Raw genomic sequence first — 25,128 nt, forward strand, 5'->3', positions numbered from 1 at the left:
ATCTAGTTTTAGAAGTTTTTACTACATTTTCTGCAAATGTTATTTTTCAAAGAAAAAATGGAAACATAAATATATCGAGAAGGGATGGTAACGAGTCGGGTCGGGTGCGGGTTTCGCACTATCTAAACCCGTATTTGAAATCGACACCCGAACCCAAACCCAATGGGCGTTCGGATGGAAAAATAACACTCATGCCCATATTCGTTGAGTTCGAGTTTTTTCATCCAAACCCGCAATAAAATACATTTTTCTACAACTTTCCACAAAAAATATATATATATATATATATATATATATATATATATATATATATATATATATATATATATATATATATATATATATATAAACGGGTGTGATTTTGAATTTCGAGTGCGCGTTTCACACTATCCAAACCCACACCCGAAATATTAGGTGACACTCGAACCCGAACCCAAATCCAGTCAACTCAGTTTTTACCCGTTGACTCGGGTTCGGGTGCGGGTGGGCCCTGCGAATTTGGGTCTTCTTGTCATCCCTAATATTGAGGCGAGAAGTCAAATAACAAGAAGTCTAAGGACAAAGAACTTGAAGTTCAAAGCGAAATGAAGTCCAAAAATCAATAAAATTGAGAAGGCCCAGTAAGAAATATGAATAACCCCAAAAACCGAAGCAAAAACAAACAGTCAACCTGTTTTAGGAAATACAATTGTGTTTCCCCTTCAACTTCCAAAACTTCCGCTTTAAAATGAAATTTTGTACTCGCCTCTGTTAGGGGAGTAAGAATGTCAACAAGACAAAGAATGTTCAGAGAAGGTTTTCCTGCTCTGCCCCCCCCCCCTCCAAAATTTTCTCCATCTCTACCACGAGGGTATCCTTATCCCCACAGAAATCGAATCATAAAAAAATTTCTTTACATTTCATTCAAAACTATGGCAGTGGTATTTTGATATTTTTTACAATAGTATTTCACTAAAAAAATTGTATGTATTGGGTGCACTTTTCTAGAATTTGATAATTTGGTAGTGAAACAATACATTATACAATAAAACAAAAAAAATAAAATGATCCACTAACGACTCTTCATTTCTAATATATTAATTTTTTTAAAATAAAAAACATAAAAAATTATATAATTATATATTATATAATATATATAATATAAAAGATAAATAATACGGTCGGGGTCGGGGAACATGCCCAAAAGTGTCATTGGGAGAACTTTTCTCTCCATCCCTGTCTCCCCGTGAGAAAAAATATCCAACTTCAAAACTCTGAATAGATAATCTTCACATGGATGCCCGTTAACATATGCATATTGGCATCTCTACATGGGAGAAATGAGTATCAAATAGTTTATAAGGGGGTTGAATAGACCATTCCCCTATTACCATTTTCATAAAACATTTTCTTCAAAAATTAGAGTTTTATAAACAGGCGCGCAAATAACATACAAAGTAAAATATATCAAAGGTTTTATAAAACATACGATTAAATGGATAGTATAGTTAGCTCGAATTATTATAAATCACAACCGAGAAAGATAGAGTTGCTTAAACAACTATATCAACAATCATCATAATTCAATTTTCACACAAAGCTTAAGTTGAATTTGATTAATCGAATGATCAATTTAACAACAAGAGATCATTCAGTCATAATTGCCAGAACGAATATCCAAATTACTAGATATATCGCAAACCTACACTTATATACCAAATCACTACATGTACATAAAATCTATTGACATGTGTTTCTAGAAAAGTAGTAAATGTTAAGTCATGCAAATTTATGTTGGGAGGGGGGAGAGAGAGAGAGAGAGAGAGAGAGAGAGAGAGAGAGAGAGAGAGAGAGAGAGAGAGAGAGAGAGATAGATAGATAGATAGATAAATAGATAGATAGATAGATAGATAGATAGATAGACAGATAGATAGATAGGGAGAGAGATTATACGCCAAATTTATATTGGTTCAACATGTTCGCCCCTACTTTGCGCTTAGTTTAAACTTCAATGGAAAACCATTAAAAATTCATAGGATCTTCCATTATTTTTCAAATAAATGTACAATTTTTTTGTTACAATGGATGATTGAGATGACAATGAACACTTCAAAGCCAATTAATTCTTAAGTCAACACAGGTCTAAATATGGATTTCCCTTCTATTGTGATAAAACACTCAAAACTATTGAATTTGTAAGATCTTACTTGATTTTGACCCAAATGTCTTGATAGACCTAAAGTTCCGCTTTAAGCTTCAAATTTTCATCAATCTTTACCCGACTCTATCGGGTCTTATATGAGCTCTTGTTCTTCTCAAGGATCTTGAGAACTCCCAACTTTGTTCTGCAGTTATTTTTACTTGGTATTATCAAAGTCTTCAATGGAGCACAAAATAATATTTTCTTTGCTTGAAGTCAGTTTCCAGGTACTATAATCACAACATCAAATCTTCAATCTGATACACTCAAAAAGCTTCACAATAAACATTAGATCCCCTAATGTACCTTGTATTTACCACTCACACTAAATCTTTAGAGTTGAGTACCACAACAATGAGAAAATGAACAATTGATTCAAGTAAAATCATACAACTTAATTCGAGTTAGAGGAAAGAATGACTTAAATCAAGGTAATACAATTTGGAAATTACTTGTTTGATTAAGATCATGATTTAATCCACATGATTCGAATCAAGCAATCACATGATTCAAATCCTAGTTGTTTTTTTAAAAAAATTCTAACAATAATTCTAGTCAAACACTTTTATGGTTCGCATCAAGGTGGTCTGTGATTTGAATGAGACATTTCCTTGGTTCAAATCATTAATATAGTACTAGAATCCATATTTCAATTTGAATTATTGATTCAATTTATCCATATGCTTGATTCAAATAAAGCTTGAAAAACTCATTGCTTTAAGTTTTCTGACTTGTGATTCAAGGTACACATATATTTGACTTTCACCAACTTGCTCACACTAAAAAAGTTACAATTCTACAATAAATAATCAAATTACAAATATATCAACAAAATCAAGAATAAAATTACAAAAATAAAAAAATTACATAACATCAAAATACAGATGAAATTTACTTTTACCAAGTGAGCTATTTTAGCCTAAACATTATGGATCAGTATATCTCCTCTATTATAAAAGGGACTCAAATTTTCCAATCTTATCATCAGATTTTCACCAAATTCTTGCAATCTTTCTTTCTTAGTTTAGTTCTTATCATAGTTTAAGTTATTTCATTTTTCATTGTTTTAAACTATGCTTCATGTTCAATAAAGTCAAGTTTATCCAATTCTCTATTTATTTGTTTTCTTTACTTGCTTTTTATTCTCTTTATTTGTATTGCCTCATTATGTCCAAATATTTCACATCTCGAGATGATGGGAACTCTGATGATGAGTCTTGTATGAACTATTAATATTTTTTGTTATTATTGGATAAAATAAGATCAATCTAGCTTTATTGTTATCCATTCTTATAATTAGGCATTTTAAATCACATTATATAATTGGATGAAGCAGAGAAATTGAAAGCCTAATATTTTAATCATAAAACATAATCGACTGAAGTGACAAAGTAGAAGTCTCAATATGTCTTATCGATTTTCGCTATTACCCACATGAAGTTAAAGTTTCAAGGAAATATGCAGTAACAATGATATTCAAAAAATTGAAAAGTGCGGCAAAAAAATCTTATAGGTTTTTTGTTTATCTTAAATGCGCAAAAAGTTTATTTCATTTCTTGTTGGTGCAAAAGAATTCTTAAAGGCCCAAAGAAGACAAGGGGAAAAAGTAGGGGTGGCAAAACGGGCCGGGGCTCGCCGGGCCGCCCGCGCACCCGCTAAAAATTGGTGGGTTGGGTTGGGATTTTAGGCTCGCCGCTTGCCAAAGCCCGCCCCGCCAAAATCCGCCGTCCTCCATACCCACCCCACCAAAGCCTGCCGCTCGCCAAAACCCGCTCCTCCTCCAAAACTCACTATTTTTTAGTTAATTCTAGTAATTGCAATTCTTGATGGTTTATTTTATATATTTATTTATAAATATATGTAATATTTTTTAGAGTAAATTTGTTAAAAAATTACTTTTATAAAAAATAGTTTTAAAAAATAATTGAAAAGTTTAATTAAAAGGTAAAAAAAGCATATTAATCTATTAAAAAAATATAAATAAAAATAGGCGGGTAAGCCCGCCGCCCGCCAACCCGCCATCTTGGCGGGGCGAGCATGATTTTGATGCCCATTTTACTTGGCGGGCATGCCCGCCCCGCTCGTTTTTAGGAGGGCATAAGGCGGGGCGGGCGGCGGGTCGGGCGGGCGGCCCGTTTTGCCACCCCTAGGAAAAAGGACTAAGGAGAAACTCTAACAAGTCTAAAGAACGAGGCCCCAAAGATATCATTAACTAACATATTATTTGATTCATTCGTCAAGAGATTTGGAAGAATGAAGAGCTCATTATTGTTAAAAGTAAGTCTATAAATGGCTAGCCAATCTACACACTGATTTCCTTCACGCCAAAAATGGATGAACTTGATTTGTAAATCCTTTTGTGCCATCTTTCTAATTCTACGGACTAATGTTTGAAAGTTGGGGTCCTCCCCCAACCTCTTAGCTGACCATATTTATTAGAGTTTTTTAGTCACTTTCAACCACCGGATTTGGAATTCTCTTTTTCCAAGGTAGCTTCATCCCATGCAACACAGTCCATATTTCTACTGTCAGAGCATCACAAAAATAAATTTTCCGTGCATAACCCATTGCCCATTTCCGGATGAATCTCTTAATAAGCCTTTACACCCTGTTGTGGATATAGATTTCTTGTAAGTATCATCATAATTAAGCTTAATCTAATTTCTATTTGGGTGATACCAACTAATATCTTTAATATCTAGGTTCATGGTCCCTACTTTGTTCTACACATAGTTTCCATTTTCGATCTCATTCACCATATGTATAATTGTATTTTTTGGGTTGTCTGGTCACTAAAACACCTATTCAAACATTGATTTGTTCCTTCACTTCCACAGGTACGAAGATAATATCATAAAAATTAAACTGAACGTCCTTTGTGTAAAACCATAGTATTTTCTCTAAGGTTATATGTGATCCACTCCCTGCAAGAAAAAGAATAAAACTGAGTCATTTTGTTAGAAGAAACAATTATAATCGATACTTGTGTTGCATAAGGGAAATCTTGAAGCACGTGAATCAAGGTATCTTTAGTGTCCATACTCCATTTCGTAATTAGTGGGAATTGTTGGGTTTCACTTGTGTCGTCTACAGTTTGTCAATAAGTCTCTCATGTAACATAAGTCATAAGTCAAGTGAATATTTGGATTCGATAGGGCCTTTACAGTTCCAGACGATTTTCCAATCTATATCCTCGTCAATAACAACCAAATATGATGCAAGATATTTATAAGCATTATCCATAAAAAAATCATGATCTCTATTATCACCCACTCTAACTTGTCAGCACTATCTTCAAGAAGAGGGGAAAGAATAGCCATAATGTGATTAATCAACTCATAAGTGCAAATTTGAGTCTTCTTAGAATTAATCTTTTAACTATAGGCTTGAAAATATTGATTAAGATGATATTTGATGCAATAATATTGTTCTATAGTGGCCAATGCAAAAAGGAACCTGCATATGCAAAAATGATATGTGAAATCAGATGTCCTCCCTACCCCGCACGCAAAGGCTTCCAATAACTTATATCAACATTATCAACAATGATTTATGACAACTGATTCAAACATGTGACAAAAAGATAAGGAGAAAATGGATCACCTGAACGAATGCCTCTGGATGGAACAAAGTTATCCAACTTGTCCTTATTCCACAAAATTTTGAAATATGAAAAACAAATACACTAATAAATTAAATTTATTAATTCTTCAGAAAAGTGAGAGTCCTAAAGACATTGTGTGATGAACTTCTAATTCGATATGTCGTAAGCATTTTCTAAATCAATCTCCTGAGCTATATTAATATTATGATGAATATTCCTACATGAGATAAAGATTGATTGATGCAGAGAAATAAAATTATTTAGCAGACACTTCACATGATTCACCACAATTTTAATAACAAGTGTGTATATATATATATATATATATATATATATATATATATATATATATATATATCACATTGTAGAGTGCAATATGATAGAACTATGTGAGTAATTTTGACTAGTCAATCTTAAGAATAAGCATAGAAAAAATATTATTTGCATGTCTTATTAATGAGAAGTTACTCTAAACTCTAGTAACAAAATGGTGTAAAGATAAAGCCACAGTCTCATGATAATGTTGATAAAACAACACTGAATAACCCAATAACACTTGAATGAGATGACAAGGGTCTATTCTAATTTAATCAGAGGTCTTGAGTTCGAACTCAATCCCAGGTACCCCATAATAATATTAATCACTTTTAAATTATTTCACATATTTAATTTCCATTCCACATTTTTTTTGTTAAAAGATTTAATTAGTAATTAGCAATAAAATAATTATAGGAGAGAGTTAAAAAACTGGAGGCATTTTTCTTATCCCCTCAAAAGTAAAATATTTTCAATTGTTTTCTTGACCAGAAAATATCTTTACAAACAATGCTACACTTTGTTGGCATACGATAATATTCTTGAGGACACCATCATTTCAAGCCATGCGAAATCAAAGAAAATCCAAAACCCATACAAACCCCATCATATCCTTCATTCATTCAACTCAACTCAACTAAACAAACGGTTGGTGAAGAATGAGAGATTTTGTAATCCTCGGTTCTTCCATCATCACTCCTCCTCCCAACTCCCACCTACCACCCTCCTCCTCTTCCTCTTCCTCCACTCCACAGCACCGCCACCCAATCCTCAAACCCCACAAACCTTCCTCTCTCCCAAAGCTCAAACCTTTATCTTCTAGTAACACTTCTTCCACCCCTCTTCAAACCCCTCTCAAACTCAAAGATTCTGATACCCTTGAAACTGATTCCGAGCTCAATCCTGAGACATTGGCCAATGCTGTTCTTGTAGGTATCAAAGACAATAATGTCCGGAGTGTGATTGAGAGATTGAACAGAGCGGAGGGTCTTGGAGGGGTTTCTTTATCTGCTCATCTTGATGCTTCTGTCATTGCAAATGAGTGTTGTCACTTGGTTACACGTGGCCACATTGAAGAAGCTGTTGAATTGATGGAGATTCTCCAACGTAATTTTCTTGTTTTGTTCTTTTTCTTGTTTAAGCTAGTAGATTGCATTTTAAGTGTTTGATAAAATTAGCGTTTCACCGAATTGATAAAGCCTCGTATTAGCTTATTTGCTTATGAAGCTACCTGTTATAAATAAGCTAGTGGTTTGGACTGAGGTGTAGTGTTTATGAATGGAGTAGTTTCTTTATGTCTGGCTTTTTTTTCGATGTGATAAATGAAAGTAAATGGGTTTCTTGCTTCAGGTTTCCAGTTATCAATTGCAGAACTTGTTGAGCCGTCTCACATTCTAAAAAGATGTGTTCTTAATCGGAAACCAGTTTTAGCTGTGAGGTATCTATGATTTTTATATTATTTCAAGTTTTCATGCACATTGATGCTACTGAAATGTGGGTTCTTGAATTTCTAATAAGTAGTTCTACTCTTCTGTTGTTTATGTTTTTCTTTCGAGTCATTAGTTAATTTATATTTTCTAAACTCCTGCTTTTTGTGGTATTCTACATGGTTAAAAGATGTTAGTATTCTTTATATGATCTGTTGTTTTGTTTTATATGATAGTGTCTTGTTTTTCAGGTATGCGTCCCTTCTTCCACAAGCACATATATTATTTAACCGCATCATATTAGAATTTGGCAAAAGTATGGATTTGGTTTCTGCTCTGAAAGCTTACGACGCAACGAGGAAGAACTTTCAAAAGCCCAATCTGTATATATGCCGCGCAATAATTGATGCATGTGGTCTCTGTGGGGATTTCATGAAATCTAGGTACTTATATGAGGTACTTTTCAATCAGTTTACATGGTCTTGCTTAAACTTGTATTCGGAGACTTGAAGTAAAGGGAATTTTGAATCAAATGACATGGAGTTATTTTACCGAAGAGAAACATTGATATGGATCAATTGACATTTTCTATTAAAAACTTTCTGTATGCAGCTAATTGATTGTCAACTTAAAATAGAGATTAAATAATTAAGTTTTAGCACCACGGCGTTGCAGTATAAATAATATTTTATTGCTGCTTACTCATAATAAATATGTAATCTCTTCAATCACCGTGGTTTAGTTGAATTTGAAGCAGTAAAAGGTAGCAATCAAGTAGTGGAGTTCTATTGTGTGGGAGGAAATGGGATGTGAAGAGAGTTGACATGATCGATCTAACAACTATGAATACAATTAGAGCTACAAAGAATGACCTAAGCTTATATCAAGAATAATGTGCGGAGGACTTATTCTTTCAGCAGACAGAAACCAAGTCAACTTATAGCCATTTGGATTCAGTGACTAAGTACAGCTTTACACCATCAGTGAATTAGACACACCATTTTTCACTACATTATAAGTATTTTATGTAGTGGATCTTAGCTTTAGCGTTACCTTAAACTTGCCTGTGATTGGTTCTTCAGTCACAGCCCTGGGATAAGTAAAAAAGATAAAAGAGGTAATAACTATGAGATAGAGATTATTCCTCAGGGTAGGGGGCATAGAAACAGTAATATAATTTTAATAACTTTTGAACTTATTATGTGATTTGGCTTTTAGATTTTCAAAGTATGAATTTTAAACTTGATTATTCTATTAAAGTCTTTTACTATTTAGTCACGCATGCCTCAGTTCTGTATTATAGAATTCATTTTGCATATTTTCTGGCGCAGGATTGGCTTAATCAGAAAATCACTCCAAATATATATGTCTTCAACAGTCTCATGAATGTGAATGCCCATGATTTCAGCTACTCGTTAGATCTATATCAGAATATGCAGGTGACTCCTGCTGTTCACAAATATTATTATGGCTTACATACGTACATATATACAAATGCGGAGCGTGAATCCCCTCCCCTGCAAAAATAGAAAGAAAATAAAACAGAATTCTTGAGCAGAGATGTGCATAGGTTACTTGAGGCACCACCCGCTCTTACTGCTCATGTCTTCTCATAAAATTTTGTTTTATGTACTAACTAAACAGCAAAATGCAAGTCATGTCTATAACACTGTCCATTCTGTTTCCCTTGCAAAATGAGAAAAGAAGGCTAATTAAATTATCTTCTCCATAACTTGGCATAGTAATTGATAGTACATGTTTCATTTTGATACTTATTGACAAGAACATTAAAGTTTTGTGCATCCGAGCAAATGCTGTATATTTGCTAATTCCTTCTACGAATCCAGAAGCTAGGCGTGAAACCCGATGTGACCTCATATAACATCCTACTAAAAGCATGCTGTGTTGCTGGAAGAGTTGACCTTGCCCAAGACATGTATAAAGAACTTAAGCATTTGGAATCTGTGGGACAACTGAAATTAGATGTTTTTACCTACAGCACAATTATAAAGGTATATTACTGTAGACCAACATAATTTCATTGATTTTGCATGGTATCTACAACCTTCTTCTTCAATCCTATGCACCAACATTGTAGGCATATGTAATACATTCTTGTACAAACTGTTTGGCATGTCCTGACTAGTACCACTGCCAATTTCAGGTCTTTGCAGATGCAAAGTTGTGGCAAATGGCTCTAAAAATTAAGCGTGACATGCTTTCTGCTGGTGTTTCTCTTAATGTTGTTGCGTGGTCATCATTAATCAATGCATGTGCACATGCAGGACTTGTGGAGCAGGCAATTCAGTTATTTGAAGAAATGATGTCGTCTGGCTGTGAACCCAATACACGGTGTTTCAACATCATTTTAAATGCATGTGTTGAAGATTGTCAGTATGACAGGGCTTTTCGCTTTTTCCATTCTTGGAAGGGAAATAAGATGTTAGTGCCCTTTGATGAAAGCAACAATAACAATTCAGAGCAGGGAGGCATGCATAATGTTACCAAAGTACCAATAGGCATTTCTAGTTCACATATCTTGAGTTGTACTGAGAGGTTCCCTTTCGCACCAACTACATCTACATACAATATTTTACTGAAGGCTTGTGGTACTAATTACTATCATGCGAAAGCACTGTTCAACGAGATGAGAACAGTAGGTCTTTCCCCTAATCAAATAAGCTGGTCAACTTTGATAGATATATGTGGAGCATCAGAAAACGTGGATGGTGTTGTTGAGGTAAATTTTGATTAATTAGAATATGATGGTTTCGCTTCGACTCTTTACAATGTTATGGAAACCTTTTCCGTAAAGTTGTGTTTGAATTGGTATTTTGGTAATATTGCCATTGGGAAATTATTGGTTTCTTATCATATTTGACATTTTTTATGTACCAGCTGAACTATTTAGTCGTACCAAGAAAAGTGAGAACAGTTGGGTATCAAATTTGTTACTCTCACAAATTGCTTAATATGTTCAAATTTTGGTTTTGTATCAATTGAATTTATAATTTGATGCCTCAATCAATAATTAGAAAAATGAAAATTGTTTTAGACCATGGAGGGAAATAATAGGTGAATAGGAAATCCTTCCCAAAAGTTCAAACACTAAAGACTTAGTATATGCAAAGCTGTAGCTGCAAGAAAAATAGTAAGAAACTATCATGCTAAATTGCATCTTTCAAAACTATTTATAGGCATCTTATGATTATTCAATTAGAAAACCTTACCATGTGGTCATGTTTGAGATAAAACCATACTCTCTAATAATCACTGAGAAATATTAGTCTCTGTGAATATTGATATGCGTAGAGTACAAACTATTCTACTTTGTTTAACAATTTCATGTAATGATAATATGATATCGGTTCTCTGATGAGACGACCATGTCCCCTTGCAGATTTTGAGGACCATGATTGATTCTGGAATTAAACCCGATGTTGTTGCATATACAACCGCCATTAAGGTCCAAGCTGCTGATGAATGAGTTGTTCCATTTTATAAAATCAATTGTACACTTGGAGAGTACATTCTTCACAATCTCTAAATTGCTAGCTTTTAACATATGGGAATTTTTCCTTTTGGTTTGCAGGTTTGTGTTGAAAGTAGGAATTTTACGAAAGCACTAACACTATATAAAGAAATGAAAAGCTACGGGACACTTCCAAATATGGTGAGTCAGTTGTTATTATGTTAGTTCATTTTTTTCATAAAATCACGAACTTAGATCTGTTGACTAACTCAATGCAATTTGGATGACACTGCTCTAAGATTCATCATCCCTTAAAACCATCTAAAATATGCATAGTATGGTTGATTTATTTACTCATTGTTTCCCCCTAGGATGTATGATTAGGACTATTAAGTTACCTGTTTTGTAAGTCAATTAGGTCATTAGCTAGGTCAGCCAGTTAGTTAGAAGGGATTGGAAAGGAATTGGTTAGATAAGCCCTAGGAGGATTCATTCAGAACATTCGATAGTTTTTTAAGTGATAAGAGAGATCCTTTGTGAAGTGGAAACCCTTGGGGAGAATTTTGTTCCCTGTTTTCCGTTCAAGTTTTCAATATTACATTTCTATTTTTTTCTTCTCTAGGTGACATATAATACACTTCTAAGGGCACGGAGCAAATATGGATCTTTGCGTGAAGTGCAACAGTGCCTGGCTATATATCAGGATATGCGGAAGGCGGGGTATGTTAGCTTTTTTGTTCTCTATAATTAACTTGGAGACTATTTATATTTTCGATGTATAGGTTACAAATGTCATGTGTACCGTGTTTGGTCCATGTTTAATGGTTTCATGAAAAGGTATAGGCTATAGCCGTTATTGATTTCAAGTTATATGCATACACAGAACAGCAGTCTACAATGATGCTACATATAAAAGAAATGGCCTGAATATTCTTTGACTCAGACATTGCTTCAGTTTTGAACTAAATAGTGTATGGGTTATATTATAGGTACAAACCCAATGACTACTATCTGAAGGAGCTGATTGGGGAGTGGTGTGAAGGAGTAATACAAGAAAGCGGAGAGTACGAATGTGAATTTTCTTACAGCAAGAAACCTGAAAAAGAGAGACCTCGGAGTTTACTTCTTGAAACCATTGCGACACATCTACTAAAGAGAGTAGCTGACATCTTAGCAATTGATGTTCAAGGGCTCACAAAGGTGCGAATAAATTCCTTTGCTATTATTTGGGATAAATCGGTCTCAAGCATGGCTCAAAGCTGCAACTTTTGTTGACAGCATTTCTTAAACATTACTTCATTTGTTTCCATATCTTCTCTTGGTTTCTGTCACAACTCTTAAATTTAGAAAATAAAACAATAGCTTGCAAGAAATATTTGATCTTTATGAAGTCTTAATTCTTACTTTTTGTCATCAAACCTCCCGTGTCAATAGGTTGAAGCTCGCCTGGTCATTCTCGCAGTTCTTAGAATGATCAAAGAGAACTATGCTTTTGGTATGTAATGCTACTCTACAATGCCTTTGTCAACCCTTCATTTTTGTACGGCCTTGGCCTTACGCGTAACTAAATATGTCGTTGGCTTTTATGGATACAGGGCATTCAGTGAATGATGACATCTTGATCATCATAGGTGCTATCAAAGCAGATGAGAGTCCATCCAAAGAGATATTAGAAGTGCAAGAGGCTATTATCAAACTTCTTTGGAATGAATTGGGGCTTGAGGCTCTTCCACCAAATTGCAGGACAGAGTTCCAGAACCCCAAACTTTCAAATCTCACCCTAAAAGCACTGCCAGCAGATGAATCATTACCCACAACAACGGGGCTTCACACAAGGAGACCAGCAGCTCTACAAAGACTGAAGGTCACCAAAAAATCATTACACCATTGGTTACAGAGGAAAGTAAGTGTAAAATAGTATTTGGCGACCTCTAAGTTCTTAACTACAAAATCAATCTCTTCATTGTTTATAATAAAAACTCATGGGAGTGATGTACACATGTTAGATATGTCAATTTTTCCCTCTCCCAGTAGCTGCTTTGACATGTATATATAAATATAATCATGGTATAGCTGCAAATGTATTTTGTATTCAAAGTATTAACTATCATGGAGTGAAATAAAATCACGTGATTTTTTTTTTCTGTATTTTCAATTTTATTTTCAGTTGTACTTCTGTTCCCAGTTCTCTGTTTACTGAAACAAGAATAACAATTTGAAGAAGAAAAGTATTATAAAAGGAGGCAGCTGAATAGATTGCACGCTTCACATAGTTTTTTAATGTTAAGTTATTGAACAAATTTATGTTTAGAAGTCCAGTAAATTATACTGCAAATTGAAAAATATTATTATAAACAAGAATGCTGTTGAAGGAGAGAAAATAAGATAAACATATGATAAATCTGTGCTTGAACTATACAGCAGAGTCAATTTTATAGACTCAAAGAAATAATTACAAACCCTCTGATAAATCCAGGACCAAAATATATTTCAACATATTCCACATTACGAGGTTGTCATTTGGCAAATGACAGGTTGTAACCTCTTAATAACTGAGCTTCAAGGCAAAGTTACTGTAAAGGTTAAGAAACAGCTAAATATGATGTACAATGGCTCTATGATGAGATGTTATCACACTTCATGAAGCACAAAAAGAGAGGCTCAATCTCTTCTTTCTTCAAGAGCAACATGATTTTAAGATATCTTCAATTTCTGGGTCATCCCCTGCTTCTTTGTCCTACTCACATCATATGAACACATTTCACATAATCATAAAAGTTTTAAGCATGTATGCCATGAATATTCCAAGGAAGATAAAATTGGAGTATAGGATTCAGATGCATACCTTGTGAATGTATGAGATGTTCCCTTTACCAGGACCTGCAACAATAATTCCTCCTTGTTGCCTGCCAATGTGCGAAGTTCATAATATTAAGGAAAAGCTACGAGAAGTTCAGCCACACACAGAATGAAGAGCATCACTCAATCAAGTGTCATTAACTAGGTTACCAGAGAAATGATTTAGAATCCCTTAGAATATCTATCATATTATAACTATTGTATATTTTAAATAATTTAGTTCCTTAGATGATTTATTGGGAGAAGTTTCCATATATTTTATCACAATTCACATGCATAACAAATTAAAAAAAAAAAAGTTTAAACAGAGTTTTGTTTTGTAGGTTCAATATTAACACACGTCTTTAAGATTTTTTGCAAAACAAAAAATGATAAAGAAGACACAACAGACAATCCTTTTAGAGTGACACAGATGATCAGATAATGTGACAGTGTAAGACTTCTTGCAAGATAATTCACATACCAGCCTCCTCTGCTAACAGTGTCCTTTTCAAATGAAAGCTTCCAATCTTGTCGATAACCTTCCATGTACAATTCTATTATCTTAAGACCTGCCTGTAGTTAACAACTAAAATTAACTCAGGTGTTCTTTGTATTGTTGACAAACAAACTTCAATTTATAAACGTATACGGTGTACATCACTCAGCCACAACTGTTTCATTTCATACATTACTTTCAAATGAAAGATTTGTTTGTTTCTCTTACTTTTGGGGTAAATGTAGTCAAAACTCCAGAAACAAATCTTAAGGCCTCATACGACGATTGAGCAGGGTCTGCATAGATTTCTGGAACAGGTAACAAGATTCTGTTAAAGCACTGATATAAGATGATTTTGTTACAGAAACTAGCACAAGTAATAGGTCAGATCTAAAGTACCTCCTTTAAATTTGGTTTGCTCGGCAAAGGATTTTGCCTGTATTAAATATAGGCATCAGCTGCAAAATTAGAGTTACCAATTCCAGCATTCTACGACGTCATGAGAATGCAGAAAACGCAGCATAGCATACCTGATCAATGTTGCCAGGTCCAATCAATACAAGTGCTACACCAGATGCATCCATTATATCCTGTTGATATAGCATAATCAAAAGTAGAGGGTAAAATACAGCTTACAACATGATTAGCCCAAAAAATTTACCTTCTTTGATGCAAGATAATCGGCCCTTTTGCGGCAAAGTACACACCTGCAAAATGTAGATGCATATTCAATAGTTAATTTGCAACACAACTCAATTACAAGAGATAATTGCATCTAAACTAAAGAATAGTTTGCTTGCTTGACTTATAAATCAAACAACAGAAAATCACCCGAAGTGACGAGCAAATGCGACAACAGCTTTCCTATCTTTCCACAAATCAGAAATTGGAATCCCATTTCCTTCCAAATCAAACACTTTCACCAAATCCAATGAACTTGAAGTGTCCTCACTTATCAAAGGAGACTCAACTCCTATTCATAATCCAATCATTGAAACAATTATCAGCAATCAAAAATGAAAATGTTCAATAGAAGTTTCATTTTCATTATTACAAACAGAATATATGCAAAGAAAGAGAAAATTATAATAGAATAATTTTTGTGTAACCATAGTTACATAATTGTTTTCAGCTTATTTCATTAGGTTCTAAGGAATAGCTTATGAAAACAGGTTAAAGGTTATATGAAAATAACTTGCCTGCAGAACCAGAGGCAAAGGGTATAGTGGTGGTGGAAAGTTTGAGTGGGTTTTTGGAATATATTGGAAGTTTCTGGGTTAGTGAAACTGCGGGAGATACATATAGCCTATTCTGGATTGTGATTTGGTTAATGTGAAGTGAATTTGATATAAGTGTTGAAGAAGAACACGCCATGGAAGTGAAAGTTTTGTTTTGTTTTCATCTTTCCGAGTGTCTCTCGGTTTAACTAGTTCAGAAAACAACAAATTAGAAGTGGGAGAGATTTTAACCATATACGTGGCATATTCTGTGGCATAATAATTCTGAAAAAATATAGAATTTTCTCTCACAATTCCTGGCTCCTAAACAATTATTTACTGACCCCAATTTATGGCCCCATTATTTGTTACGGAAATTTTTTTATTTTAAACAAATTAAAAAAATTGTGGGTTATGGTCAGATTTAGCTTTAGTTTTAGGCAGGGTGGCAAACAAGAATGTCTTTTCCGTTTAAATTTGTAGTTGTTGGTGCACAAAAAATAAAGATGATGACAAAGAGAATAATGGCGCAAAGATTAATGAGAGAGAATAATATTGTATATTCTACTTGCGTTGTTAATAAATGATAGCTACTATAAGGCTATTTATACAAAAGAAAAAATTGTCACCTAAAGCCCTAACAAACTAAACTTAGTGAACAAGTTTAAAGTACAAACAGTACAATACTACAAAGTACTAAAGTACCCTTTAACTAAATAGCTAAGCTAACAGGACCCAGAAGGGAGAACTTCTGGTCAACACTATCTTCTAAGTAACCATCAGAAGATTAACCCACATCAGAACTTCTGATGCTCATCTTCTGAATATTGAATTACTCTTCAATACCATCCCTTAATTCATATTCTTCAAAGCTGACAACGCCAATTTCATCCCTTAAGAGTAAAAATTGATCCGTCTTGATCGCCTTCGTCAGAACATCTGTCATCTGCTTCTGGGTGCTACAGTGCACAACTTCTAATGTTCCATTCTGTACTTGGCTTCTTAAGAAATGATACTTAGTCTCAATATGCTTGCTTCTCCCGTGTAACACAGGATTCTTGACAAGATTGATTGCAGACTTGTTATCAATCATCAGCTTCAGAGGCTTCTTCACTTTAATCTTCAGATCTTCTAATAAGTTCAGAAGCCACACAGCTTGACATGCAGCTACAGCGGCTGCAATGTACTCAGCTTCATAGGTTGATAGAGCAACAACAACTTGCTTCTTGGAACTCCAAGAAATAGGACCTCCCAGAAACATAAACAAATATCCAGAAGTACTCCTTCTATCAACTCTGTCTTCACACCAATCAGAGTCAGAGTAACTCAATAACTCTGATTCTTCCTTTCTCCCAGAAGGAAACAATATGCCATATTTAAGAGTTCTCTTGACATATCTCAAGATTCTGACAGCAGCTTGGTAATGGGACCACTTAGGTTTACTCATGAACCTACTAACCAATCCAACTGCATAGCATATATCAGGTCTAGTATTACACAAATACCTCAGAGAACCCACCAGCTGTTTGAAGATCATAGCATCAACATCTTCACCTTCAGAGTCAGAGTCCAACTTCTGATTCGTTTCTGACGGTGTAACAACAGCTTTGCAATTCTCCAACTTGAATTTCTTTAGAAGTTCTAACTCATACTTCAGCTGATGCAGAATGATACCATCTTCTGAGTACAGAATCTCCTTCCCTAGAAAATATGACATTTTCCAAGGTCTGTAATCTCAAACTCATTCATCAGCACCTTCTTGAACTTCATCAGATCTTCTGGACAACTCCTTGTAAGCAATATGTCATCAACATACAGACACAACAAAATCATATTGCTTCCAGAATGTTGCACATAAACTCCATATTTTATCTCACACTTCTGAAATCCTAGCTTCTTGAAGAATGAATCGATCTTCAAATTCCAAGCTCTAGGTGTTTGCTTTAATCCATACAGAGCTTTGTGTAATTTGTACACCATCCCTTCCTGATTCTTTTTCACAAAGCCAGGGGGTTGTGACACGTATACCTCCTCATGTAATGGACCGTTCAAAAATGCAGACTTTACATCCAAATGCATCAAGGACCAACCTCTGTTTGCAGCTAACGCAATCACCAGTTTGATTGTTTCATGTCTAGCTACAGGAGCAAAAACCTCAAAGTAATCTAGCCCAGGTTTCTGAAGAAAACCTCTTGCCACTAGCCTCGCTTTGTGTTTACCAACTGATCCATCTGGCTTCAGCTTTACCTTGAAAACCCATCTGACGCTGATGGCTTTCTTCTTCTTTAGAAGTTCTGTCAGCTTCCAAGTCTTGTTTCTTTCTATAACCTTAAGTTCTTTTTTCATGGCATTCAGTCAAAATTTCTTCTTGAGCGCTTCTTCAATACCCACTGGTTCAGAATCTACTAACATGGCACACTGAATGACATCTCCCTCTAAGTCAACTTCTGTGTCTTGCAACATGTCATAATCTGCAAACCTTCTAGGTATAGTTCTGACTCTTTGTGGCCTTTGAGCTACTTCAGAGTCACCTACTCCAGAGTCACCACCTCCATAGTCACCACCTTCATGATCGTTTCCAGAAGCTTGCCCACCAGACTCTTCATCTTTAGAGTTTTCCCTTCAAGAATCATGACTACCACCAGACTCTGGATCATCATCAGAATCTGGATCAGAATCAGATTCACCATCTGACTCATCTTCAGAAGATTCTTCATCTTCTGACTCTAACTCTTCTTCAAAAGTTATTTCTACATCAGAAGTTGGTTGAGACTCTCTCCAATCCCAAACTTCTGATTCTTTCACAATGACGTCTCTGCTGACTTCAACTTTGTTAGTCTCTGGGCAATAGAGCTTGTATGCACCTGTACTGTGGTACCCCACCAATAACATGACTTTACTCCTATCATCCAGCTTCTTCCTTCTAGCTTCTGGAACGTGTTTGTAACACACAGAACCAAAAACCTTCAGATGACTAACACTCTGCTTCTCTTTAGTCCACTTCTCTAAAGGAACAATTTCCTCCAGCCTCTTCGTTGGACACCTGTTGAGCACATATGCTGCAGTAGCAACAACTTCTCCCTAGAGATTGTGAGGAAGCTTCTTCTCTTTTAGCATACTTCTCGTCATATCAAGCAAAGTACGATTTCTACTTTCAGCAAGACCATTGTGTTAAGGAGTATAAGGAGCAGCAACCTCATGCTCAATTCCATTATCATCACAAAACTTCTGAAATTCTATAGAGTTATACTCACCTCCACCATCCGTTTTGAGAATCTTTATCTTCTGACCACTCTGCTTCTCAGCCTTCACCTTGAACTTCTGGAATTCTGTGAACACCTCAATCTTAAACTTGATAAGTGTTACCCACGTCATTCTTGTGAACTCATCCACAAAAGACACAAAATACCTATTTCCTCCAAGTGAAAGTTCTGGAAATGGTCCACACACATCAGAGTGCACTACTCCCAGAGCATGTTTTGCTCTTGGAGCAACTTTTGATACAAATGGCAATATGGGTTGTTTGCCTTTCATGCATACCTCACATGACTTCTCAGGCTTCACAGTCTTAGGAATGCCATGTACAAGATTCTTAGAACTTAGATGTCCCAGACTTCTATAGTTCAGATGCCCCAACCTCTTATGCCACAACTTACTATCACCTTCTGAGCCTTCTGCACTCAGACACTCTGATTCAGCTATTTCAACATTCACCTTGAATGTTCTGTTGCTTCCCTGTTCAGATTGCATAATCAACTTATGATTGGAATCATACAACTTCAAGAGGTCGTTCTTCATAACAACTGAGAAACCTTTCTCAATGAGCTAACCCACACTCATCATATTACTTTTGATTCTAGGAACATACCAAACGTCTTTGATCAGAACATTCTTCCCATTCTTCACTCTGACTTTGACATTTTCCATTCCTTCTGCATAAAGGTACTTATCATCAGCACATCTGATCTTTGTCCTCCTTCTAGAGTCAAAGTCTATCAGCCATTGTTTGTTTCCAGTCAAGTGATTTGAACACCCAGTGTCCATATACCACCACTCTGACGAACATCTTCCGTTAGACTCTGAAGCCATTAATAGCACAGGTTCATCATCTGAAGCTCCTCTGGCTATATTTGCTTCTTCTGATCTCCTTCCTTTATTTGCCAAACAGTCTCTAGAAAAATGGCCAAACTGTTTGCAACAGTAAGATTGAACTTTCTTCTTATCCTTTCCTTTTGATATCTATTCTCATCAGAAGTTGAGGCTTCCTTCTAGAATCTATCACCACGTCTATGCTTCTGGTCCTTCTTGACAAAAGAAGCCTTCAGAGCTTGCTCAACTTCTCTCTCAAAAGTTCTCTCAGTTAGACGCAACTCTTGTGCTTCTAAACTGCTTTGCAACTCTTCTATTCTCATGGTTTCTAGATCTTTAGAATGTTCGATAGATACAACAATATAATCAAATTGAGGAGTAAGTGATCTCAATATCTTCTCTATGATTACTTGTTCAAAAAGAGTTTCTCCACAAGCCTTCATCTCATTAGTGATCAAAATCACTCTAGAGATATACTCAGAGACTTTCTCATTGTTCTTCATGTTGAGATTCTCATATTGCTTTCTCAGGGATTGAAGCTTCACCTTCTTCGCTGGTACGTCACCACCGTAACACCTGACCAGTATATCCCACGCCTCCTTTGACGTCATAGAATCAACAATCTTCTCAAACACATTCACATCCACACACTGATGGATGAAGAACAACGCCTTTTGATCTCTCTTCTTCGTCTCTCTCTGCGCTTCTCTTTGTTCTTCCGTTGCATCCGCTGCAACCGGAACATATCCTCCAGTGACAAGATCTAGAACATCTTGAGCACCAAATAATACACGCATTTGAATCATCCATCTATTCCAGTTTTTGCCATCAAGAACTGGAAGTTTGGTATTCAAGTTGCTTTCACTCATCTTTAAACCTGTGCAGATAAATATTTCACTCACACTAACACAGTGTTTCCCAAACCACAAACAACCAAGAAAATGTGATTCAACACAACTTTGTTTCCCGGAAACAAAATCATTCACACAGTCACACAAACTCACGTTCACTCGTGTTTCCCTGTGTGTGGAACCGGAGCTATAGATACCAATTGTTGGTGCACAAAGAATAAAGATGATGACAAAGAGAATAACGGTGCAAAGATTAATGAGAGAGAATAATATTGTATATTCTACTTGCGTTGTTAATAAATGATAGCTACTACAAGGCTATTTATACAAAAGAAAAAATTGCCACCTAAGCCCTAATAGACTAAACTTAGTGAACAAGTTTAAAGTACAAACAGTACAATACTACAAAGTACTAAAGTACCCTTTAACTAAATAGCTAAGCTAACAAGACCCAGAAGGGAGAACTTCTGGTCAACACTATCTTCTGAGTAACCATCAGAAGATTAACCCACATCAGAACTTCTGATGCTCATCTTCTGAATATTGAATTACTCTTCAATAGTAGTTTCAAAAATATAAAAAGAAGTGGGATATATATATATATATATATATATATATATATATATATATATATATATTTGAGGGTGTGCATCTAAAATTTTAGTGTGTTCTGCATTAAAATTGTAGGCGGAGCAGACAATTTCATATAAATTGCATATTTAAAACTTAAAAGTACAAAACATCATGTAAATGATCGTACCCGCAAAAAGTTTGATGATTAGTAGCGAAACAATATTGAATATAAGAAAAGAATAGAGACAACACACAAAAAATTTATCCTAGTTCGTCCTATAAATTAGAAGTAGTCAAGTGTCCTTGCACTTCCAAGAGACTTCCACTATAATTGAATTTGATTACAACTTGCTAAAGTACATAAGCAAGAGACTTTCAATGCCCAACACATAACTAAGGGACTTCAATGCTCAAACACACCAACAATAGACTTCTGATTGCTTAAACATATAAGTAAGAGACATTACAAATGCTCAAACACACAAGCAAGAGATTTCAAAAATGCTTAAGCACACAAAAAAGAGACTTCACAAATACTCAAACACATCAACAAGAGACTTCACTGCTCAAATACGCAGGCATGAGACTTCTAACATTCTATCTAACAAATAAATGATAGTGATAAAATGATAGTTAAACTTAATCTATAATTAGAGGTGTAAACATATTACAACACAGAAAACTCTAAGACTTAAGAACTTCTAAAAATATATAATGGTAATGTAAAAACCACTATGAAAAAGCACCGATGTAGATGATCTTAGAGCATGCACATCCATATCACTCAATTTGATGGTATAAATGAACCACACTTAATATATTATATTATTTTATAGTTTTTAATTATTTAAATAATTTAAATACAACTTTCAAATATCCATACCACTCTTTTAAAATTTTAAATTGGTCCTACTCATACGACAATATACTCTAATTCAATCTATGATCAATTAAAAGAGAAATTTTTTGTCGAAACCTGCCAAAGCCACAGTGCTGTAGAAAGCATCAGTGATTTATTGATATTAGGACAATTGCATTTAAATATTTCACTTCGCTTCAAAATGAGTCGTTTAAAGTTTTTGTACATAGATTACAGAATGTAATAATAGTGTTTTAAAATATCGTACTTTTACTAAATTAACCTTACTAATGTGTTGAAAATAGTGTACAAAGTAATAAATAAAAGCTTAAAATGATTTTTTTTTAAAACCGCACTCATTTTAAAAGGAAGGAGATATTATTTTTAAAATTGGATAGTTTTATTAGGGGTGGCAAACGGGCATGCCCGACCCGTTTAGGTCCGCCTCGCAAAAGGCCGCAAAAAAATGAGGCGGAGCGGGGCGGTCATATTGGGGAGTGCAGGCCTAAAATGTTACCCTGTTCCGCAAAAAAGTGAGGGCGGAGCGGAAAAAGTCCGCAGACATTAAACTTTTTAGACCTAAAAATAATAAAATTGTACGAAAAAGCGCATGCCCGCAAAAAAAGAGGCGGGACGGAACAGACACATTAAAAAGAACGGGCCTAAAACATTTTGCCAACCCTAAATTTTATGTTCTTAAAAAGAAAACTTTTTTTTAATAGACAATTTGTATCTAATAAAATTCGAACCATACTCTCTAAAGACCCAAACACTTCACCAGCTAACCCCACACATACAACTAATAATCAAGCTCTTAAATGTTGTTTTAGAATATCGAAAAGATTATGAAAATAAATCATAACTTTACTAAAATTGAAAAGTAAACTTTTAAAAATAAAAAAATAAATCCGTGATTTTTTTCTTCTATATACTAACTAGAAAAACATCAGACAATTAGGTATAGACATAGCAATACTGCCTGTCTGCCTCCATCATCATCTCCTCCTCTTTCCTTCCCAACCTTACAGCTGCGATTCCGATGGCAGCCATAACCCGCTTCGTAAAACGCACAACACCCTTTTATTCCTTAGCGTGTGGATTCTCTTCCACTAATTCCCACGCGCCACCGCGTGAAAACAGGAATATTCAATGGGTTTTCTTGGGCTGTCCCGGCGTCGGTAAAGGCACCTACGCCAGCCGTCTTTGTAACCTCCTCGGCGTCCCTCACATCGCCACCGGTGATCTTGTTCGTAATGAGCTTTCCTCCAAGGGCCCCCTTGCTTCCAAGGTTCCATTTTTTACTTTTTGTTTTTTGATTCAAATTGAAAAAGATGTTACCTTTATGTTCTATGTTTTGGTATTGATTTTGATTTTGAGTGTTTTTTTTTTTTTTTTTTTTTTTTTTTATCTTTGTGATGTGTAGAACTCAAATCAAGTGGTAGATTGATTTGTGATTTGTCAAAATTTCAATGTTGCAAACCTATTTGCATGATTTGCTGTATTCTTGTGAAAGGGTGTTAAAAGTTTATGCTTTTTAGACTATCCATACTTGGATTCATGTGGTTTCAATGGTTTGGATTCATTTTTGTTAAATCTGGTTATGGAGAAAATCATGGTAATCTTTAATTTTTGAACTTTGTTGTACCTTAATAAGCTGAAATTAGAGATCATAAGGTACCACTTTTCACTTATCAGTAGTGTTGGTTTAAATCTCTGATTTGAGATTTGTGGTTCAACTGGTTTGTTATTCATTCCTCTCTTATTGCTTTGAATGGATCTGAGTTCTTTTTGCATTTCTCGTTGTTATTAATAAATGTACCTGGTGAATGTGAATTGAAGATAACATGGTTTTGGGAATTGAAGATAAATGCATGTCTTTGCTCTCTGATTTTCTATTTTTTTATCATCTAATTTGCAGCTATCAGAAATAGTAAATCAGGGTCAATTAGTGTCAGATGAAATCATTATAAACTTGTTGTCGAAGAGACTGGCCGATGGACAAGCTAAAGGCGAATCGGGTTTCATTCTTGATGGTTTTCCTCGAACAATAAACCAAGCAGTGAGTATCTTCTTATTGTGGTTATGTTAAAAATGATTTTTCCAATGATTAACAAATGATTAAAATTCGTATTACCTTTTCATTTGTTTAGGAAATATTGGAAGGGGTGACTGACATTGACTTGGTTGTCAATCTCAAGATCCGAGAAGAAGTACTGCTTGCGAAATGCCTCGGCAGGAGAACTTGCAGTCAGTGTGGAGGAAATTTTAATGTTGCTTCCATTAATATCAACGGTGAGAATGGTCGCCCTGGAATGAGTATGGCTCCACTTCTTCCTCCCGAGCATTGTATGTCTAAGCTCATTACTCGTTCCGATGATACTGAACCAATAGTCAAAGAAAGGCTTCGTGTATACAATGAATCGGTATTTTCCCCTCTTCTTCGTCATCTTCTTATTACTACTACTATTCAAGGGATGTTAATAAGCAATTTTATTTACTAAATTTGAAGTTGTTTATATGTCATCTTAATTATGGGGCATTGAGAGTTCTACTTCTGAGCAAAGTTAATAAAATGCTTGTTTAATTTTCTGTTCTTTACAACCTCTTTTCATAGTTTTCTCTCTCTGTCTTTCGTTTCTTATTGGTTTATGCTATGATCTCCATCTTGATTGCAGAGTCAACCTGTGGAAGGGTTTTACCGTAGCAAAGGAAAACTATTAGAGTTTGAGCTTCCCGGAGGGATCCCGGAATCTTGGCCAAAGTTGCTGCAAGCGCTTAATCTAGATGATTATGAAGAGAAGCAGTCTATTGCAGCTTAAGCTATAAAAGTGTTACCATATAACTAAGTATTTCATTCTTTGCATGCGTATTCTGCATGCTATGCAATTTTGCAGGAAATAGAACCAATGAAGGTCGGCTTCTTCTCGAATTGGTATTATTTGAATAAATAATGATATCAGGAAGTGTCCTAAACTGTTTACACTTATACCCTATTTTGTATTTCCATAATTTGATTTAGTTATTATCACAATGTTTTTTAATGCTGTCTGGAGAAAAATTTCCGACACAGTTGTTGCATAAATGTTTACTGTTTTGCAATAAGATTCAACAGGACCGGCACATGATTTCTGTGTTTAGTGTTGTAAATCATAACTGAAATTTATTGAACTAATGTTATGTATTATTCTCCAGAGATTTGTGGAAA

General features: G+C 35.0%; 3 protein-coding genes across 3 annotated transcripts; 2 read left to right on the plus strand and 1 right to left on the minus strand.

Moving 5' to 3' along the window:
• The first annotated feature begins 6,611 nt into the window (after positions 1-6,611).
• Positions 6,612-13,141, plus strand: LOC131610280 (pentatricopeptide repeat-containing protein At5g02830, chloroplastic-like). Its single transcript, XM_058882183.1, has 12 exons — positions 6,612-7,205; positions 7,449-7,536; positions 7,777-7,981; positions 8,857-8,964; positions 9,373-9,537; positions 9,690-10,265; positions 10,926-10,991; positions 11,118-11,198; positions 11,620-11,717; positions 11,987-12,197; positions 12,432-12,492; positions 12,593-13,141. The coding sequence occupies exons 1-12, from the start codon at positions 6,758-6,760 to the stop codon at positions 12,913-12,915; spliced, it is 2,430 nt and encodes an 809-aa protein (XP_058738166.1). The 5' UTR covers positions 6,612-6,757; the 3' UTR covers positions 12,916-13,141.
• Positions 13,142-13,310: 169 nt separating this feature from the next.
• On the minus strand, positions 13,311-15,765 carry LOC131610281 (thioredoxin-like protein AAED1, chloroplastic). The gene is made up of 9 exons (XM_058882184.1): positions 15,534-15,765; positions 15,166-15,307; positions 14,996-15,041; positions 14,865-14,924; positions 14,734-14,770; positions 14,563-14,642; positions 14,320-14,411; positions 13,843-13,903; positions 13,311-13,734 (listed from the first exon to the last, which is right to left on the minus strand). Exons 1-9 carry the CDS (start codon positions 15,706-15,708, stop codon positions 13,675-13,677), a joined length of 753 nt encoding a protein of 250 aa, XP_058738167.1. The 5' UTR covers positions 15,709-15,765; the 3' UTR covers positions 13,311-13,674.
• Positions 15,766-22,869: 7,104 nt separating this feature from the next.
• LOC131610282 (adenylate kinase 1, chloroplastic-like) lies at positions 22,870-25,128 on the plus strand. The gene is made up of 4 exons (XM_058882185.1): positions 22,870-23,211; positions 23,842-23,982; positions 24,074-24,346; positions 24,599-25,128. The coding sequence occupies exons 1-4, from the start codon at positions 22,963-22,965 to the stop codon at positions 24,740-24,742; spliced, it is 807 nt and encodes a 268-aa protein (XP_058738168.1). The 5' UTR covers positions 22,870-22,962; the 3' UTR covers positions 24,743-25,128.

Source organism: Vicia villosa, linkage group LG6 (genome assembly GCF_029867415.1).
Source record: "Vicia villosa cultivar HV-30 ecotype Madison, WI linkage group LG6, Vvil1.0, whole genome shotgun sequence".
Classification (NCBI taxonomy): domain Eukaryota; kingdom Viridiplantae; phylum Streptophyta; class Magnoliopsida; order Fabales; family Fabaceae; genus Vicia; species Vicia villosa.

Bases quoted from the DNA above. Each gene is read 5' to 3' on its own strand.
- LOC131610282 (XM_058882185.1), top strand. From the start codon at position 22,963: ATGGCAGCCATAACCCGCTTCGTAAAACGCACAACACCCTTTTATTCC. The intron at 23,212-23,841 runs GTTCCATTTTTT...TCTAATTTGCAG, and splicing joins AGGGCCCCCTTGCTTCCAAG to CTATCAGAAATAGTAAATCA. The intron at 24,347-24,598 runs GTATTTTCCCCT...TCTTGATTGCAG, and splicing joins TTCGTGTATACAATGAATCG to AGTCAACCTGTGGAAGGGTT.
- LOC131610281 (XM_058882184.1), bottom strand. From the start codon at position 15,708: ATGGCGTGTTCTTCTTCAACACTTATATCAAATTCACTTCACATTAAC. The intron at 15,042-15,165 runs GTGATTTTCTGT...TACATTTTGCAG, and splicing joins GCATTTGCTCGTCACTTCGG to GTGTGTACTTTGCCGCAAAA. The intron at 14,643-14,733 runs GTACTTTAGATC...TACCTGTTCCAG, and splicing joins GCAAACCAAATTTAAAGGAG to AAATCTATGCAGACCCTGCT.
- LOC131610280 (XM_058882183.1), top strand. From the start codon at position 6,758: ATGAGAGATTTTGTAATCCTCGGTTCTTCCATCATCACTCCTCCTCCC. The intron at 11,199-11,619 runs GTGAGTCAGTTG...TTTCTTCTCTAG, and splicing joins ACGGGACACTTCCAAATATG to GTGACATATAATACACTTCT. The intron at 12,198-12,431 runs GTGCGAATAAAT...CCGTGTCAATAG, and splicing joins ATGTTCAAGGGCTCACAAAG to GTTGAAGCTCGCCTGGTCAT.